General features: G+C 40.1%; 1 protein-coding gene across 1 annotated transcript; it reads left to right on the top strand.

Annotated features, from left to right (window-relative positions):
* The first annotated feature begins 1,903 nt into the window (after nucleotides 1-1,903).
* Nucleotides 1,904-5,630, top strand: Ifng (interferon gamma). The gene is made up of 4 exons (XM_004650515.1): nucleotides 1,904-2,017; nucleotides 3,135-3,203; nucleotides 3,297-3,473; nucleotides 5,478-5,630. Exons 1-4 carry the CDS (start codon nucleotides 1,904-1,906, stop codon nucleotides 5,628-5,630), a joined length of 513 nt encoding a protein of 170 aa, XP_004650572.1.
* Nucleotides 5,631-18,823: the final 13,193 nt, after the last annotated feature.

Genomic DNA, 18,823 nt, shown 5'->3' with positions numbered 1-18,823 from the left:
TTATCGGACTTGAAGATTTGTCACTGGTTTGAGTTGCTGGACTTGAAGCTACAGAGTTTGATGTTTGCCCTGGTTGTTTTAAATCTTGTATTGGTTGAATGTTTCTTTGCTATGCCCAATGCCATCTATTGCAGTGTGAATATTTATTCTGTGCCATTCTGGGTTTTTTGAGGTTATATTTTGGTATTATGGCTCAGTTAAAAGATCTTGAACTATGGGGATGTATGAACATCATTGAGATTGATAAAAACTATGGGGACTTTTAAAGTCAGACTGAAAGCATTGTATTTTACATCATGTATGGCTATCAGTTTATGGGGGCCAGGGGCGGAATGTGGTGGTTTGATTCAGGTGTCCCCCATAAACTTAGGTGTTCTGAATGCTAGGTTCCCAGCTGATGGATATTTGGGAATTAATGCCTCCTGGAGGGAGTGTATTGTTGGGGGTGGGCTTATGGGCTTTATAGCCAGTTTCCCCATGCCAGTGTTTGGCACACCCTCCTGTTGCTGTGGTCCATCTTCTGTTGGCCAGGGGGTGATGTCCACCCTCTGCTCATGCCATCGTTTTCCCCTGCCATCGTGGAGCTTCCCCTCGAGCCTGTAAGCCAAATAAACCTCTTTTTCCCAGAAGCTGCTCTTGGTTGGGTGATTTCTACCAGCAATGCGAACCGGACTGCAACACTAGCCATCCAGCAAGCTCTGGGGAGACTCTTGTTTTCACCTTCCCATCACTGGGATTAGAGGCCCATGTCACCATGCCCAGCTCATATGTGGGTGCTGGGTATTTAAACTTAGATCTTCATACTTGCATGGCAAGCACTTTACCCACTGTGCATCTCTGCAGCCCCAATTTCTAAATTGTTAATGATTATCTTGAACAATTGCTTGTTTAGACTGTACTGTTCAATGTGGTAACCCCTAGCCATGTGTGGCTGTTGAGCATTTGAAATATGATTATTCCAAATTATGATATTATGCATGTATAAGATATATATCAGATTTTAAGGATATAATATTGCAGAAAGAGAGTATACTTACACAAAATTATCATTTGTATATATATCATTTGTATACACTAGATAAGTTGGTTTGAATATGGTATTTGACAAATTATTCTTACATATTTCTTTTTACTTTAATTATTGGGGCTACTTGATAATTTTGTGCATATGGTTGCATTTTATTTTTCCTGGGCCAATGACCTAGAGAAAATTTAAACTTGTGACATATATTTTACTATTTTTTATTAAAGAAAAATAGATATTTTACTAATCAGCCCTGGTGAAGGACTTCCTTTCCACATTGTTTTTGTAACCATATTCTTTCCTTGCTTTCTGGTTGTTTGCAAGAAATTTTATAAAAGGCTTCCCCTTTGCAAGGGTTTGCGAAGCCGTAGAATTTCCTTTTTGCAGTTGCTTCCAACCACAAACAAATGATCAGTGTGCTCTCTGCGTGAGGAATTAACGCTTTACAAGGGCAACAGGGAAGATGCAGAAAAAATTTCCAGCCCCTAAGTGATGTGAATCAAAAGTGCTTTCATAGAATCCCACAAGAATAGCACAGGTGGGCACAATGGGTCTGTCTCATAGTCAAAGGGCCCAAGAAGTTGAAAGGAAACTCTTAACTACAAAACCAAATGCCACAAAACCATAGTTATTAATACAAACTAACTAGCATCCCTGCCTATCTGTCACCATCTCATCTTAAAAAAAACTTGTGAAAATACGTAATCATGAGGAGCCTTCAATTAGGTATAAATATCCATAGCCAAAGGAGACACAGCACACTGCTCAGATCATCACCAGATCCGCTATTAGAAGAGAGGTTAACTAAGTCCTCTGGACCTGGTTAACGTAACATAGGAGCCACTGATTCCAACTCCTTTGGCCTAGCTCTCTAAGACCATGAAGTCTACAGGTTATATCTTGGCTTTCCAGGTCTGCATCATTTTGGGTTCTTGTAGCTGGTACTGCCAGGCTACATTCATTGCAGAACTAGACAAGCTAAAGGAATATTTTGTAAGTATGACCTTTTATTAATACTTGCTTGTGGTTGAATATGGTTGAATGTGAACTTGTCTATGATGAGCTCTAGCCCACAGTCATTTTGAGAAGATGTGGTGTTAGTGGGCTATTTCTTGACTAAATAATCTTCGCATTAGCTTATCCCTCTACTCAGTTTACTGTAGAAACATAGGGGACTTTCAAGAATCTCCTAACAGATGGGTATAAAATAGGTATAAAGTATAATGATATCACTTTATGATGGAATCTACTTAGTCATCTTAAATTAAATACTATTTATATCAAAAGAGAGATTGGCCATTAGTTTCTGAGTTTTCTGACTTCTAGGAAAGTAATATTAAGAGAAAAGTATCATTAAAAATAGTAATAGGAAATAATTTAACGTTTAAAGTAAAAGAAGGCGAAGTTCTTGAAGTTTTGTCTTAATATTTTCACTTATTTTTTCTCTAAAAAGTAATTTCAAAATCTGTGAATTATTTCTGAAGATATTCACTCTGAGTTTTGTAGGAGTTATGATTCTGGCTTAACATTACATTTTTGTGTGAATTTCTTTTTGTATTTTATTGATGACTAATGATAATAGTTTTTATTTAAAAAATTTCCAATATATATATAGTTATAATTATAGCTATAATAATCATATTCAAGCATTCACAATTGGTCATACTCTCATGGTATAAATCAAACTCTCTCATACATGTATTTGGAGCTATCTTCTAAAGCTGAATTAATGAGACCCTATAGGAGGCCATAGGTAATTGTAATAGAAGCCTGGACAGTAGGAGGGCAGTATATTACAGTGGGATCACTGCTGATTTTTTTTCTTGGTTTGGAAAGACTTCCATAATAGTTATTTGGGACACCTGAACTTTTATCAGCTTTGTTGAGTTTACTTGTGACATTGCAATTTCATGATTATGGTAGTAAGTAAGGGAACTAAGAGTGTAATGGTCTTTAGCTCAATTTAATATAAAATCTTTTGGGAAGTAAATGGAAGACTGAAATAAATCAATGACCATTATCAGCATCTGGACTCAATGAAACTTGATATATACATATGTGTAATTGATGGACTGATTATAAATCAATGTTTCTTTTTTTTTTTTTTCAGAATGCCAGTAAGTCAGATGTAGCGAATGGAGAGATTCTCTTCTTAAACATCTCTAAGAAGTGGCAAGAGGTAGGCTGAGCATTCCCATTTGGCTGATTTTCCTTTTGTTTATTTCATAATGGATAAGTTCACATGATCTTCTGTTTGTGCTTTTCTCCCAAGGAGAAGGACAAAATCATCCAGAGCCAGATTGTCTCCTTCTACTTCAAACTCTTTGACACTGTGAAAGATAAACATATCCAGGCGAGCATAGATGCCATCAAGGAAGATCTAGTTGTGAAGTTCTTCAACAATAGCGTTGACAAACTGTGGGACTTCCTAAATATTACTCAAATTTCGGTGAGGATATCTCAGCTATTTCTTTCTTCTCATTATGGAGTTCCCCTCACCTATGGAGCATTTAGTTCTCAAAAAAATAGAAATTGATTACTGTGCAGTTGCTAAACCTATGAGATGGACCCCTGGCTAAGGCTCTTCCTTAATAACTTCATGTTTGTTTGGGGTGGCTTTGTCAAGTTAGTATGGGACTCATTGCATTTTGTCATTTGAAAATACACAGGAATTAAAACAATTGCACATGCAGCCGGGCGTGGTGGTGCACGCCTTTAATCCCAGCACTCGGGAGGCAGAGGTAGGAGGATCACCGTGAGTTCAAGGCCACCCTGAGACTCCATAGTGAATTCCAGGTCAGCCTGGGCTAGAGTGAGACCCTACCTCGAAAAACCAAACAAAAACAAAAACAATTGTACATGTGATAGATGAATTCACTGAGCAAGAAGCAGGGGAAATAGTAGAGGGGAGTAGTGAGGAACAGCGCTCTCATGGCCCCTGTTTGTGTGATGAAGTCTCCCACTGTAAGTGGAAGGCTGTGTCTTAGTGGAAAAAGCCGTGGGAGGGGGAGAGAATATTTGTATTCTCCACTCAGCTTGGCCACAAGGTACTGTGACTTCAGATGAATCACATGTCTCTCGGGGTGCAGTTTCCTCATGTTGAAAGGAACCAGTTGGGTTTACTATATAAGTTCTCTGATCTCCTTTGCCCTAAAACTCTACAACATCCTAGGCAGAAAATGAGAACGAGAGAAGAGAGCTACAGCTTTTGGTGGGGGGAAGATATCTGGGTATGCCATTCCTGGTCTCTGGACAGTCTCTCATGTTATGCAGGCTAACTTGCTTTTAGGGGAGGAGGGAAGGTAGTCCTTATATTTTGTGACAAGAAGGCTGAATTGACTTTCATATATTAGAGTATCTCAGCTGGAGAAATCTTTTTAGCCCTTAAGCTTTATCTCGAAATGGTTTTGAGTTTTTAAATTATGGCTTCTACAAACTGAAAGATAACTTTAAAAGCATAAAGACAAATCACGTTTTTCTCAATTTTATCTAGAAGATAAAGGCTTCCAGATTCCTTTGGCTTTGATATAAATGGGTTTGAATTTTTTTTTTTTGGTTTATTTTTATTTATTTGAGAGTGACAGACAGAGAAAGAGGGAGGGAGGGAGAGAGAGAGAGGGAGAGGGAGAGAGAATGGGCGTGCCAGGGCCTCCAGCCACTGCAAACGAACTCCAGATGTGTGTGCCCCATTGTGCATCTGGCTAACGTGGGTCCTGGGGAATCGAGCCTCGAACCGGGGTCCTTAGGCTTCACAGGCAAGCGCTTAACTGCTAAGCCATCTCTCCAGCCCAGGTCTGAATTTTCATTGTTCTTAGACTTAGTGTTTTCCAAAGTGCTTAGCCTGTGTTATGGATTCTCAAACTACATGGAGATCAGAATCTCCTGGGGAACTTACTGACCTCACAGAGTCATAGACTCCTCTTCATTCACCTGGTCTTTGGGCTCCTTATTAGGTCTTCAAGCCATACTGCTCTGCACTGAAGAGGAGAAGCACTGGCTCTTAGGAACTATCTGACAATTTCAGCAATGACTGACCAATGTATATGTTGATAGAATTGGTGGATGAAAGCTCATCTCACCAATCTCTTCAGGAGAAACAAGTTTAGAGAGGTTAAAAGCCTGGTTCAGAGCCAGAGTTATTGCATACTCAATCCCGCCTCTTTTCCTCCACTCTTCTGCAGGAGTCTTTTCATGATTCCATTTTGAGATTTATGTAGCAGTAAAGTGATAAATGTGTGACACAACCCATGTATTCCCAATTATTAGCTACTTGAAATTTAATTATCCTTTTAGCCTCAGATGCCAAAGAAGTGAATATTATAAATTGAGATATTTTGCTCTGCAGAATCACCATTCTTAAAATGAAATATTTCCATTTTCACTGACCATGATGTTAAAAGACTATCCCAATGGCTTGTGTGCTTGTAACTCATTTTGTTTTCTTTTCCATTAGGTAAATAACCAGCTGGTCCAGCGCAAAGCGATCAATGAACTCCGAGGTGTATTAAGAAACCTGATGCCAGCACAAAGGAAGCGAAAGAGGAGTCCATGCTGCTTTGGGGCTCTAGCACGTCAAAATAAGAATCGTCCTGCCAGAGTTATTTGAAGTTTTAAACCTAAATCTATTTATTAATATTTAACATTATTTATATGGAGGATATATTTTTAGACTCATTAATCAAAGAAGTATTTATAGTAGTAACTTTTATGTAATGAAAATGATTATCTGTTAATATATATTACTTATCATTCCTGTATCCTGTAACTATTTCACTTAGCCTTTTTTTTTTTTCTGACTAATTAGACTGTGTAGCTATCAGGCTGTATCTCAGGGGCCAGCTACACAGCTGACTTAAGTCAAAGGCTGTAGGCTGTGCATGCATTTCGCTTGACAGAACAAGGGACACTTACAATCGACACCATACCTGCACCTGCTCAAGAACATTTCTGTGTTCTGAGCCAGAGTTATGATGGCATGTCAGACAGTGCTAGAAAGTGTCAGGTCATATGACCTGTCCCCAATAACAATGGCATTTAAGGAGATTTCACATCTGGTGCTTCCAAATGTTGTGAAAACTGTGACTGCACCCAAATGGAAAGTAACTCACTTGTAAATGACCACTATTTAAGATAAGTGAATAAAGTGTTCTTTCACAACCATTCATGCTGGGTCAGACTTTTTCTAGGGGATGACTGAGGTGAACAAACCGTATGCTGATGAGTTAGAAGGAAGCAGGCACTTTTAGCTCTGGAACTCTTGGAGCTACACTAAGCCAATTGTCTCCTGTGGCAATTTGTTGGCATCTACAGCTGTAGTTGGTAGTTGTTTGAATTATCTTTCTAAGATGTAGGTTTAATTGTGTCACCATTCAGTTGAGAATTCTTGCTATTGGAAGTATATAGGCTGCTTAGTTTCATGCACCGTTATTTCTATGCCCTTTTCCTATATTCCACCTTGCTGACGTCACTCTTCCCACTTTGAGCAGACACCATTGAGTGTGGGATACACAGTGTTAATCTTGGAGTGCAGCCTGGATTGGAATCCAGGTTACATTACTACAGATAGTATGACCCTTAATGGCTTTTTTATATTATGTCATCTTTTACCCCCTTATTTGAAAAGGAAGAATAATTAAATGTGGGGTCTTCCTTGAAATATTTTGGTAAGAATTAATTCTGTCCCCCCCGCAAAATATATTCATTGGGGCATTTTCTGTGTGCCTAGATTCTAGAGATAACTTAGATGGCAAAACCACACAGGAATCTGTCAGTGGGTCAAGTTGAAAACAGACAGTAAATAAAATACATAATATGCCATAGAGTGTTTTAGGAAATACTTGATGCCATGGAAAAACATAAAATAGAGAAGAATGGAGAAGGGGAATGATGTAGGTAGGGTGGGGTGGAGGCCAGATGCTTAAATGGAGCAATTTCAATTCCTCTAACTGAAAATACTTCAGGAATCAGTTGCAAGGGAGGAAGCCTTTTAGATTTTAGGAATGGTGAACATCATTGGAAAGGTTCTGAAGTGAAGATTTATTGTCTGGCAATAAAATAAAAGCCATTAGATGGATGTGGTAGCCCCAAAACATGGGAGAAAAAAACAGTCACCACTTTAGGAGGATGAATGGGTCAGTCAGTGTATGTCTTATTTAGGTAGAAAGAAGATGAAGATATGATGAATTTAGACCTCTGGGTTGTTATTTCAGGAGACCTGGTGAATAGGCACAAGACAGGAGGTCATTAAATGGAATATGCACAGTATTGTGTTATGAGTTAAGACTTTTTATTGTTACTGGCATGAACAAAGATAATGGATATAATAAAGATACTTTCTGTTAGCTTTGGGACATAAAACAGTGGCAAGATTGGGCTGGGGGGGTGGCTTAACAGTTAAGGAACTTGCCTACAAAGCTAAAGGACCTTGGTTTGATTCTCCAGGACCCACCTAAGCCAGATGCACAAGGTGGCACATGCATCTTAAATTCATTTGCGGTGGCTGGAAACCCTGGCATTCCTATTCTCTTTTTGCCTCTTTCTCTCTCATTGAAATAAATAAAAACAACAACAACAAAAAAAAACCAGTGACAAGATTGAAAATTCAAGGAACAGATTTTAGATATCCAGAGGTTCCTTTTCAATGATTTCACTTAATTTGCTCACAATAGCAAGATTGAGTGAAATAGTTCATGAAAAGGACCATTGTAATCTTAGGCAATGATCAGTGGTCATTGTGGTGATTACTGGGGGTAACTTAAGAGACAGTGGATGAGACTTGATTCCAAAACTTTTATTTGTTTGACCAGGCAACAATGAGAAAAAGATGGGCATTACTGTGACCAATATAAGATACAGCTGGTGTGTCCAGTCCTGTTAGTATTTAAGACTCACTGATACAGACTTTAATATATCTGTGGAGGGAGGGCTACTATGATACTGTCTTGTTTGGACCACAGAACCAGATCATAACCTCAGGGAAGTGGTTGGGAATCTTACTGCCCATCATTTTGAGAAATGATTAGTTATGTGCTGGAAGTGAAGCCCTAGGGGATTCCAATTTGGGGATACATTATGTTTTTCTACCCTTTCTGTAAGGTTTGTGTCAGTTTGGCTCTGACTAGTGTCAGTATAGACTCTGAGACATGGACTATGCATATGTGGTGTGATGGTAGCAGAGAACAAGGAAGACAAGGTCCTCTGGAAGAACTTGAGTTGAGACTAGCCTATGTAATAGTTGCAAAATATATTGTACTTTTTTTCTTTTATGTTCACACCTAAATTCCAGAGGATTGTAGGGTCATTATAGACTAAGGAACCTAGTGGATTGTAATGGTCTCCCTAGGCTCCATAGCACCAGGGGGCACAACCAAAGCCTGGAGTGGGAGAATCCTTGCAGCACGAGGCTCTATTCTCCTTAGCAGCTCTCGAATATTAGCCAGTATACTTTTGCTAATGGTGTGATTAGGGGACTGAACTTGAGCATTAAGTATCCGTGGGCTTTCTTTTTCTCTCTTCCTCTTCACTTTGCCCTTCTTTCCTCATCCTTTCACATTCTGAGCAATATAATTCTAAATCAATCAGATATACCAGACTAAGGCAGGCATCGATAGTTGCCTACCACGGGAATCAAGTTCTGAAGATAGCTTGATAGGCTAAAGCAAAGAAAAATGGAGTTCACTGTTAGGGAAGCCTGACTACAGAAATGATTTATTTATTTATGTCTGTTTTGTTCATTGACCTGTCCCTTTGGCTATGAAAAAATAAAACTAAAATCTCAGTTCGGGCTCAAAGCTTCTTTGGAGAGCTACCTTAAGCTCTTTGGCCCCCAAGTAAATAAACTCTTCTACTTCCACTCATAACACATTAGAATGATCTTTACAGAGAATTTCTGCAACACTGAGCCAACTCTCTAGCCCTCCTGGGAAATTTTAACTGGATATGTATCCATTGTTCATTTGCTAGTCTTAGGCTTATATAATCCTTTCCAACAAAGCCAGGCCCAGGCTTCCTATACAAAATACTTGTTACAAGGCTTGAGCATGATACCTTTAGTTTATAGATTTGGATAATTTTATACACCATTATGATAAGTGATTAAAAGTACCCTATCTAAAACCTTTTTCTCTCTTATTTAAAAAATTTTATTTATTTATTTATTTGACAGAGAAAGAGGGGGAGAGACTGGGCTCTCCAGGGCCTCCAGCCACTGCAAACAAGCTCCAGAGGCATGTGCCACCTTGTGCACTTGTGCATCTGGCCTATGTGGGTCCTGGGGAGTCAAACATGGGCACTTTGGCTTTGCAGGCAAATGCCTTAACTGCTAAACAATTCCTCCAGCCCTTTCTATCTTAGAAATGGCCATTCTCAGATTGTGGAGATGGCTCAAAAGTTAGTAAAGAGTACTTTCTGCTTAAGCATGAGGTCTTCTTGGGGCCAGAGACCACCAAGTTCAACTCTCCAGATCCTACATATAAAACAAAGCTAGGTACAGCCATGCATACCTGTACCCTCAGCCTATGAAGAGAAGAAAGTGGAGAGTTACTGATTCTTACTGATGGACAGAAGCTACAGGTTGAGGGAGGCACCTCATCCAAGAAGCATGTGAATGAACTGTAAGAGGATACCCAGTGTTCTTCTCTGTCCTCCACATGCACATGCATGGGTCATATACATCTTTACATGTCACATACTACTGCCCCCCCCACAAAGAAATAACAGTCTCTCTACCAATCTTGCACTGCTTTCCAAATTGTTACTTCATGAAAATATACTTCTCCAGAAAAGTCATTCAGCAGGAGACTCCTCCACTGAATTTGACCCTGTTGATTACTGCCTTCCTCTCTGTGCCCCTTCACCCCAAGCTACAATTTTCCCCCTGATTTGTTTCTATGCCCACATGATCACCTTCCCAGCTCTGTCATCTTGCTCCTTGAATCAACTCCATCTAGTCCCCCCGTCACGTCTCCTTCCCAACACAGCTAAAGTGGAAAGCTAAACTCTTAACTCTGCCCCTAGCCACATTCTTAAAGCCCCAGACTTTTCCCCCTCTGCTTACTTTCTTAAAATCCCATTTTCCTCAGCTTCCTGAAACACTTGCACCTGCCTCCCAGCTCCTCTTATGGGAAGTTGCAGGAGCAGAGGCATATTCCATGTATATGTCTTATTCTTCTCTGTCCTCTCACAGATTGAAACGTGACTGGGATCAGTTTCTGCTGACCCTACACAATACACTGAAGAATCGCAGCATATTACACACTCCTGTGATCTGACCTTTCAGGATGTCTATGCCATTATAACCTCTTGCACCACACTGGAGGCAAAAGCTCATATCTGGATATTGACTGTAGCCTTTTCACATTCTCTCTACACCACACATCCTCACTGCTACCCAAGTAGGAATAAGGGAGTTCTATCTACTGACTATAAATGGAATTTTCAATCAAATTCCCTCCATTTGGGAAGTATGCCTTACTTCTTAACCTACCTGATTGAGAGTTTAGAAAGAATTTCTCTTAAGGCTGTGATCTATCATAATAAAATGCAGGAGCTCACACAGGAAGCTGATGAAAACCTAGCAGCTTTCGTGATCCACCTTACATAGGCTCTCCTCATACATGCCCATCTGTATTCTAATTTGGAGGCTGGGAGACATTACATATTCAATTTATCTACTGGTCTTCAAAAAATAGTAAGAAAATGCTCTAAAAATCAAAGGATGGCCCTCAAACTCCCTAAAAGATCATCTTAAAGTAGCTTTCAAAGTCTTTAATTATAGAAGAGACTCAACAACAAAAGTGGGAAAGAGATCAGACTAATACCAACTGATTGCAACTGCTATTTAGGGCAGCTGGAAAACAAACAAACAAAAAAAACAACAACAACTTTCCATTCTATCAGAACACTGCTTCAAGTGTGGCCAAGAGGAACACTGGGCTAGAACTTGCCCAAATCCATGAGCTTCCCTGGGACGTTGCTCGGTGCATAAAGTTCAGGCACACTATAAGTTATCCTGCCCTCAAGCCCCTGGGAAGAGACCAGCAGTTCCAGTTCCCAAATGAGCTGAGATTTTTTAATTCCTGTCCTCTTCACTGAAGATTGATTGCCTTGGTTCAGAAGTTCCCATAACCATTAACATCACTATAGGTAAATGTCACTGTTGAAGTTAAGTCCATTTTTCTCTCATTCTTTTTCTTCATATTGTGAAGCAGAATCTCATTTCGGTCCAGGCTGACTTAGAATTCACTCTGTGGCCCAGGCAGGACTTGAACTCACAGTGGTCCTCCTACCTCAGCTTCCTGAATGCTGGCATTATAGATGTGAACCCTGCTTCCCTACTCCACTAGGGCAGCATGCCCCATTTAAACTTCATGCAACTATCTCTATTCACCTACGTACAACCCAGATTAGGTCTCTCCTTTTCCTGTCCTCAGTGCCATCCTCATCAGCCCTCTCACTCCAAGATACTTTCACAGTCAAAATTAATTGCATAGTCTGGAATGTTGGACATTGATTGGTAGCTACAGCCTACTCCACTAAAGTTACCCTAAAACACCTTGTAATTTTCCTGAACTGGTCCCAATATTAATTTCTATGACAATATTACAGGGCCTGAAATCAATTATTAACAAACTTCCAGCCATCTTAATCCAGTCAATCCCACTATAATATACCTATTCTAGCTGTTAAAAAACTGTGTTTTCATTTTTTAAAATTTTTTGTTTTTTTAATTTCATTTTTATTATTTATTTATTTATTTATTTGAGAGCATCATCCAGAGAAAGAGGCAGAGTGCAAAAGAGAGAAAATGGGTACGCCAGGGTTTCCAGCCACTGCAAACGAACTCCAGACAAGTATGCCACCTTGTGTATCTGGCTAACATGGGTCCTGGGGAATCGAGCCTTGAACTGGGGTCCTTAGGTTTCACAGGCAAGCGCTTAACTGCTAAGCCATCTCTCCAGCCCCAAACTGTGTTTTTAATTTCTATTGTTTCTGATTGTTTTTCTTCACTATTTCTATTTCCTTACTCATATCTTGTATTAACCTCCTTATTTCATTAGGTTGTTTTCCTGTGTTCTCCTTCAGGAGTTTGTTTTCTTCTTTGATTTCTTTGAACATAGCATAAGTAGGTCCTCTTATCTTTTGGGATGGCTTTGGTCTCAACTATGCTGCATGACCATTTGGGTCCCTGCACCATGGGCTTGGGTTGGTGGGTTCACTGCTCTGTTTGCCTGTGCTGGGTGCTGAGTGGTGGATCTCCATTCCCCACATCTACATCGGTTGCTGGCACTGATGGTTGGGGGAGGGGAGGCTGTGGAGTGATCCTGAAGTTCTACCAGAGCTGTGTAGCTGGCCCCTGCTGTCTTCTCCTTCAGGTTATCTGACTTTGCAAGGAGACTGGGATGAGAGGAAAATCCCTTCACCTAGCTTCTCCTGAGGCTCATGCAGAGCCTGGCAGCTGCTCGGACCAGCACCCCCAAAGGATCCATTTCTGCCTGCTTCTGTGGTTGCTAAAAGCTCTGGCTCTCTCCTGCTTCTCTGCTGAGATTGATAATTTGGTATACACTATCACTTTTTGGTAGAAGAGTATATTTTGCTGTTTTTCTGCTTATTTCCTCCCTAGGATGCTTTGGCGTGCCTACTACAATGCCATTTTACCCAGAAGTCCCAAATCTTTCACTATTTTGTAGTTGGTCTTAAGGGTGTCTTTTTCCCCACCATTTTACTTGATCCTTCCTCACAATATATTTTTTTTGTTTATTTGGATGTACCCTTCCACCAGAATGGCCCAGAATCTCATTTAGACCTTCACAGATTGTAAGATTGCCCCCACATTTTTAGACAACCTCAAGACCTCTCACAGCTCTCACTTTCTTCTAGCATCCTTCTTCAATATGTAGATGATTTTCTTTTCTGCCCCTCCGATCTCTGTCTACAACTCATATCATCATTTTCCTGCAGAAAACGGTGTACAGAGTTTCATTTACAAAGGGACAACTCAAGCTTTGCCCAAAATGGAGACAATTAATTACAGTAACACCCTTTGTTCTCACCAAACCCTAACTTCTTTCCAGTGTCTAGCTAACTTCTTGTGCCTTTGTATCCCCATTTAATATTTGTGTGTGTGTGTGTGTGTGTGTGTGTGTGTGTGTGTGTGTGTGCGTGTGTGTGTGTGGTGTTGTAGTAGCTTCATAGTGTAGCAGTATGTTGATGTAGCATCCTGTTGCAGTCAGGTTTGAATTTGCTGGTAGAAGTCACCCAACCAAGAGCAGCTTGTGGGTAAAAGAGGTTTATTTTGGCTTACAGGCTTGAGGGGGAAGCTTCACAATGGCAGGGGAAAATGAAGACATGAGCAGAGGGTGGACATTATTTCCCTGGTCCACAGAAGGTGGACAACAGGAACAGGAGAGTATGCCAAACACTAGCAAAAGGACAGTGGCTATAATACCCATAAGACTGCCCCCCAAAATACATTGCCTCCAGGAGGCTTTAATTTCCAATTTCCATCAGCTGGGGAGACTAGTATTTAGAATACCTAAGTTTTTGGGGGACACCTGAATCAAACCACCACATGCCCTAAGCACTGGCCTGTAGCACCCCATGGGTTTGGTATAACAAATGAAGGAGAATACCAGGTGCTCTTTTCCATTACTCACACATTTTTTTTTTCTTTGCCAAAATATTTATTACAGATTCCAGAGCTTGCCTTTCACATGCTCCAGTGACTTCCAGTCTCCACTCCCCACAGACTGGGGTTATAGGTGTGTGTGATCATGCTTAGCTGTTTATGTGAGTTCTGGAGATTTGAACTATAGCAATTTCAGGCCCCCTCAGAGCCCCGTGATTGCAGAGGAAGTGCACTTAATAACTGCTCTATCTCTCCAGTTCTGGATCCCCAATTTTAGATCACTCACCAAACCATTATATCAATTTGCCTCAAGAGATCCCTATGAGCCTCTCCATCTAACTTCCTTCTAACAGAGGGCCTCCTCTCTCTTCAATAAAGCCCTAAATGTCTTCACTCAAAGCCTCCGCAAACTTTACCTAACTCTTATAAACTGTCCCACCTTTATATGACCACTAAACAAAATGAAAAGCTGCAATTTGAGGACAATGCTTTAGACCTGATATGTGGATAGTTGTTTACAAAAAAAACTAGATGAAATTAATTTAGGATGGTGCCTCTGCTTCTGAGCTTTACTAGAAACTCCTTTTCTGATACAAAAGATTTTTAAACTGGTCTTTTACTTCTACCTACATGTTTATATTCTTCTTATTTTAAACCTCTCTCAACCCACCAAACAGTCTGTATAATCTTTTCTTCCTATCTCCAAGCTATTATTTCAAATCTCCTATGAACCCCAGACATACCTTACACTGATGTAATTTCCTAAATCCCACTACACTACTCCCTTGCCTGGATACTGCAAAGCCAGAAAATACTCCTTGTCACTATTATTCTGAGATATTAGACCACTTTCTTTTTTTTTTATTATTTTGTATTTCTTAACCTCTTTCCTAACATCTCTGATTCTCCTCTGTCCTCCTCAGCTCCATCTTGTTTACATGTAAGAGCTCAATCAAACCACAGGGACCCATCCAAGTATGATATGGTTGTTACCTAAGACTCAATCCTAGAGTTGGGCCCCTCCTTCTTGGGACCACCACACAATAGGATGAACTCTTTTGTACTAGTCGGAGTACTAATTCTAGCCAGTGGATCATCAGTTAACATTTATAAGGATTTCAAACATTCTTTCCACACTACCCATTCTCATATTTCCATCTGGAGAAACATACACACACACACACACACACACCACATCACATACACATGCAAAACAGGTGCAATCAGTTGTACCAATAAGAGTGTGGTTTAGGCTGAAGAGATTGCTCAGTGGTTGGAGGCACTTGCTTGCAAAGCCTGACTGCTCAGGTCCAGTTTCCCAGCAGATAAAGATGTACAAATGTACAGAGTGCTACATACATGTAGGGTTAGTTTGTGGTGCCAGGAGGTCCTGGAACTTCCATTCTCTCTTTCTGTCTTTCTTTCTCTCTCTCTCCTTGCAAATAAATAGATAAGTTTTTGAAAGAATATGGATCGAAATTTCAAAGTTTCTCAAATTTTTATCAATGAGTATTTATTAATATTTTAAGATAATACAGTTAATTAACCTTTGAGAGTTTGTATACACTCTCTGGTGTTCAAAATGATCTTACTCCCTTAATTAGTAGGTCTGTATGGGTGACTTGGGGATGTGAACAAGCCAAAAATGTTTTTTTTAAAAAGGAGGAATTATGCGTGGATAACATGCACTAAAGTGATCACTCTAGCTACAAATAAAGAAGATGAAGGCTCTTATTAACTCTAGAATAGTTTTTGGATAGGATAAATGCAGCACTTGTAGGGTTATTGTATGAATTAAGACAGATGTTGTGATAAATTGCATGAAGCACAGGGCAAGTCCATTGTACAGAATTGTCTCATACACTACAGAACTTATGACATCCATGGTTTCTCCAGCCATGAAATCTCAATAGAACTTTTGGAATCAACAGGACAATCACAGTTGCTCAAATATATTTTCAAATTACTTGTGAGTGAAGAGTGATGAATACCACCCTTTGAGCCAAAGGACCAGGGTACAAATTTAATTTTAAGGTGCCTTCCAAATACTTACATATATGAAATGTAACTTTTCAGCCTTATCCTTCTCATATTTCTAATCAGTAATACATGATTAATCTTCCATGGACTTTGACCTGAAAAGTTCAAACACTCTTCATTTGCTCTCCTTCATTGAGAGTACTACACACAAGGTACTGATGACCTTCGGGGAATAGAATCACGATGAGGAGGGCTATGGTTTGAACATGAGTAGAATCTTCCAAAGTGTCCATGTATGAAAAGCTTAATCTGTAGGGTGATGCTTTTAAGGGGAGGCAAAGTCTTGAGGGAAGTCCGAATGTCATTTGAAACATGCCCCCTATGAGGGTTGTGGAACCTGCTGGTTCTCTCTCTCTTTGCCTCTTTGATTCATGAGACAAGTGATTTCTTCTTACACCATGATGTATTGCCATTTTCAGAGACCCAATGTAATGCGGCCACTTAATCTGGAGCCAGAACCTCTAGAACCATGAACCGAGTAGGTCTTTTAGTTCTCAGATGTGCTGTTATAGCAACATGAAGCTGACAAAATTAAGTGAGTACCTGACCTTAGGTGAGTGGTGGGCATCAAGAAGTTTGGGTGAGGAAATCTTAGTTATTTCTGTTTTTATAATTAGGTGTAGGGACTATCACCAGAGTAGAAAATGCTGAGTGACTGGAAATGACTTGCTGTAAACTCTGGTTTAGGAGTTAGGAAATCCCCACTGTCAGTTTTCTTAGGCTTAAAAGAAATATTGATTCAATTTAACTGAAGGTGCCAAACCCCACATCTACATCAGTGTGCAAGGGTGACCTGCCTGTCTACATGACATCAGGACAATGGTGGTCAATTTATGGAATAACAAAGTGAAGGTGGCTTATCATAGCGCTATTAAATGCAATGTTTATTCTCTTGAGTTTTTTTTTTTCCTACTTATTTTAATTCATGTCTTAGAGTTACCAGAGATGAATGGGAAAAGCAGAACTTAGAGACACCAGGACAAAGCAGAAACAGAGAGGATGGCCCCCTGAGACAGTGAACGGCCACAGCCCCTAAGAAGTCCTGATCTGACTACCAACCAATAAAATCCACAGCTGACACTTGGCATCTTTTTCAGGCATGAATTTATTAAGTTATTATTATTTCTTTTTGCTGTGTGTGTGGAAGTGGGGGGGGGGGACTGGATAGTGTACACTGTGGCATCCCATATGCTTGGCTACAGTGGCCAGAGTGGAATGTAGGTGTCTTGCACCATTGCTCTTCCACTCATTCTTGTTTCGAGCCAGAGTCTCATTGCCCAATCTGGAGCTTACAGGCTCAGACAATTCTTGGGCTTCTTCTCCCCTGCAGAACTAGAGTTACAGGTGCTGTGGCCATGCCCAGCTGGTTCAGTGGGAGTAAGATATTCAAACTCTAGTGGTCTCAGGCACTTTCAGTCACTCATACTTGCACAGGAAAAACACTTAACTGCTGAGCCACCTGTCTAGCCCCAAATTATTACTTCTTAACTATTGTGTAATACCAGAGGCATGGGGTATTATTTAATTGTGCTATGGCTAAATGTCATTGTTTTAAGAAAACTCTCATGGTTATACTTCTACCCTCATATTTGCTGCTCTTTTGTGTTCATTGTCCACAGGCTTAGGTTGGATGACATAAATACAGATAAAACCTTCAGACTAGGACAACAGTGTTTTTACAGGTAACTGCCACTTCCAGTAATGGGAGAGTGACCGGAGTTCCACAAATTGAGAAGTTGAGAGAAGAGGGAATTGAAGAAGATGCTAGAGCACAGTCAGGGAAAGGATCACTTCAATGGACTATTTCTAAAGTGAGAAGAGACTGAGTTGAGAAATGAAGTTCTAATCTGATGAGAATTTTTTCCCCGTCAAGAATCTTAAAGGTCACATATCTATTAGTATAAGAACCTTTTAACCACACCAGTTTTAGTAAAATCAAAATCAATTGCTAATAAGGAAACTGGTTTTTATTTGGACACCAGGTTAGCAAATAAGAAAAACTGTAGTCCATGGAGCCCAATAGCTTGAAGTTGTCAGTGGCCTGGCAAGCAGTTCCAGGTAAAACACAGAGTAAGTTTTATACCCCCCAAATATGGAAACATATACGCAAAGAGACTTGTTTTGGGCAATACTGGAATTTCAAGGTCTTATACAGAAGGAACAGTTTCCTAACTGTCCTGATAAGGAGGACTAGACATTTCAGCTCCTTTTCTGTGAAAGTGACTGGGAAACAGACTGGGAAGATAGCAAAAGTCAGCTTCTCCGAAGTGAAATGAGGAGCTGTTTCTAGTTTTGTCAGCCCAGTGTAGGGAGACTGCAGAAGCTGGGAGTGCTCAAGCTGTGGCTAAATGAGGTAACCCGCTTCCCAGCTCTGAGAATGACCTTACCATTCATGGCAACAAGTTGGACTTTATGCCAAATATTTCTGTGAAATGAAGAGGTTACCTGTCCCTCCTACTCTCTACTCTCCTCTTCCATGCGACCTTCAGAGTTTTGGTTTGGGAAAGCAAAATGACAATGCAAATATTTAAAAAATGTTAGCACAAGGCTTGGCACAAAATTAGCACCAAGTGTAGCCAATTATTTTATTATCAACATTTTTTTATCTTTTAGTGGAGTTTTTATATTCCCAGTCCATTGATGTCACAAAATAGACATCTTTTGAGATAACAGCTGATGGATTAGGGGTTGTATGACCATAAACAAAGTAGGTTCTTTTTAAAATAATTTTTATTTGTTTGTTTGTGTGTGTGTGTGTGTGTGTGTGCGTGTGTGTGTGTGTGTGTGTGCGTGTGTGTGTGTGTGTGTGTGCGTGTGTGTATGCATGAATACACCAGGGTCTCTTGCTACTGCAAATGAATGCCTGTCTGGCTTTAAATGAGTGGTTAAGGAATTGAATCTGTGCCAGCAGACTTTGCAAGTAAGCACTTTTGGAGTAATCACATTGGTGATGATTGTACCAAACCTGTTTTGTCTTTTAAATTGGTAACATGAAAACCTACAAAACTGTTGTTCCTCTTGCAAACCTTGTTGTCGGGAACTGTAGCTGCTCTTTGACCTCTTGGCACAGAGGCATTAATTATCATATGGCCCTGGTGAAGCTGACTTTAGGCATGTAGGCATTGTCAAGAAAG

The sequence above is a fragment of the Jaculus jaculus genome, chromosome 6, assembly GCF_020740685.1.
Source record: "Jaculus jaculus isolate mJacJac1 chromosome 6, mJacJac1.mat.Y.cur, whole genome shotgun sequence".
Taxonomy (NCBI): domain Eukaryota; kingdom Metazoa; phylum Chordata; class Mammalia; order Rodentia; family Dipodidae; genus Jaculus; species Jaculus jaculus.
Note: the sequence above shows the minus strand (reverse complement) of the source record. Positions and strands in the feature narration are given on the sequence as shown.

Coding starts and splice junctions, on each gene's coding strand:
- Ifng (XM_004650515.1), top strand. CDS start 1,904: ATGAAGTCTACAGGTTATATCTTGGCTTTCCAGGTCTGCATCATTTTG. Junction 2,018..3,134: donor ACAAGCTAAAGGAATATTTT/GTAAGTATGACC, acceptor TTTTTTTTTCAG/AATGCCAGTAAGTCAGATGT. Junction 3,204..3,296: donor TCTCTAAGAAGTGGCAAGAG/GTAGGCTGAGCA, acceptor TTTTCTCCCAAG/GAGAAGGACAAAATCATCCA.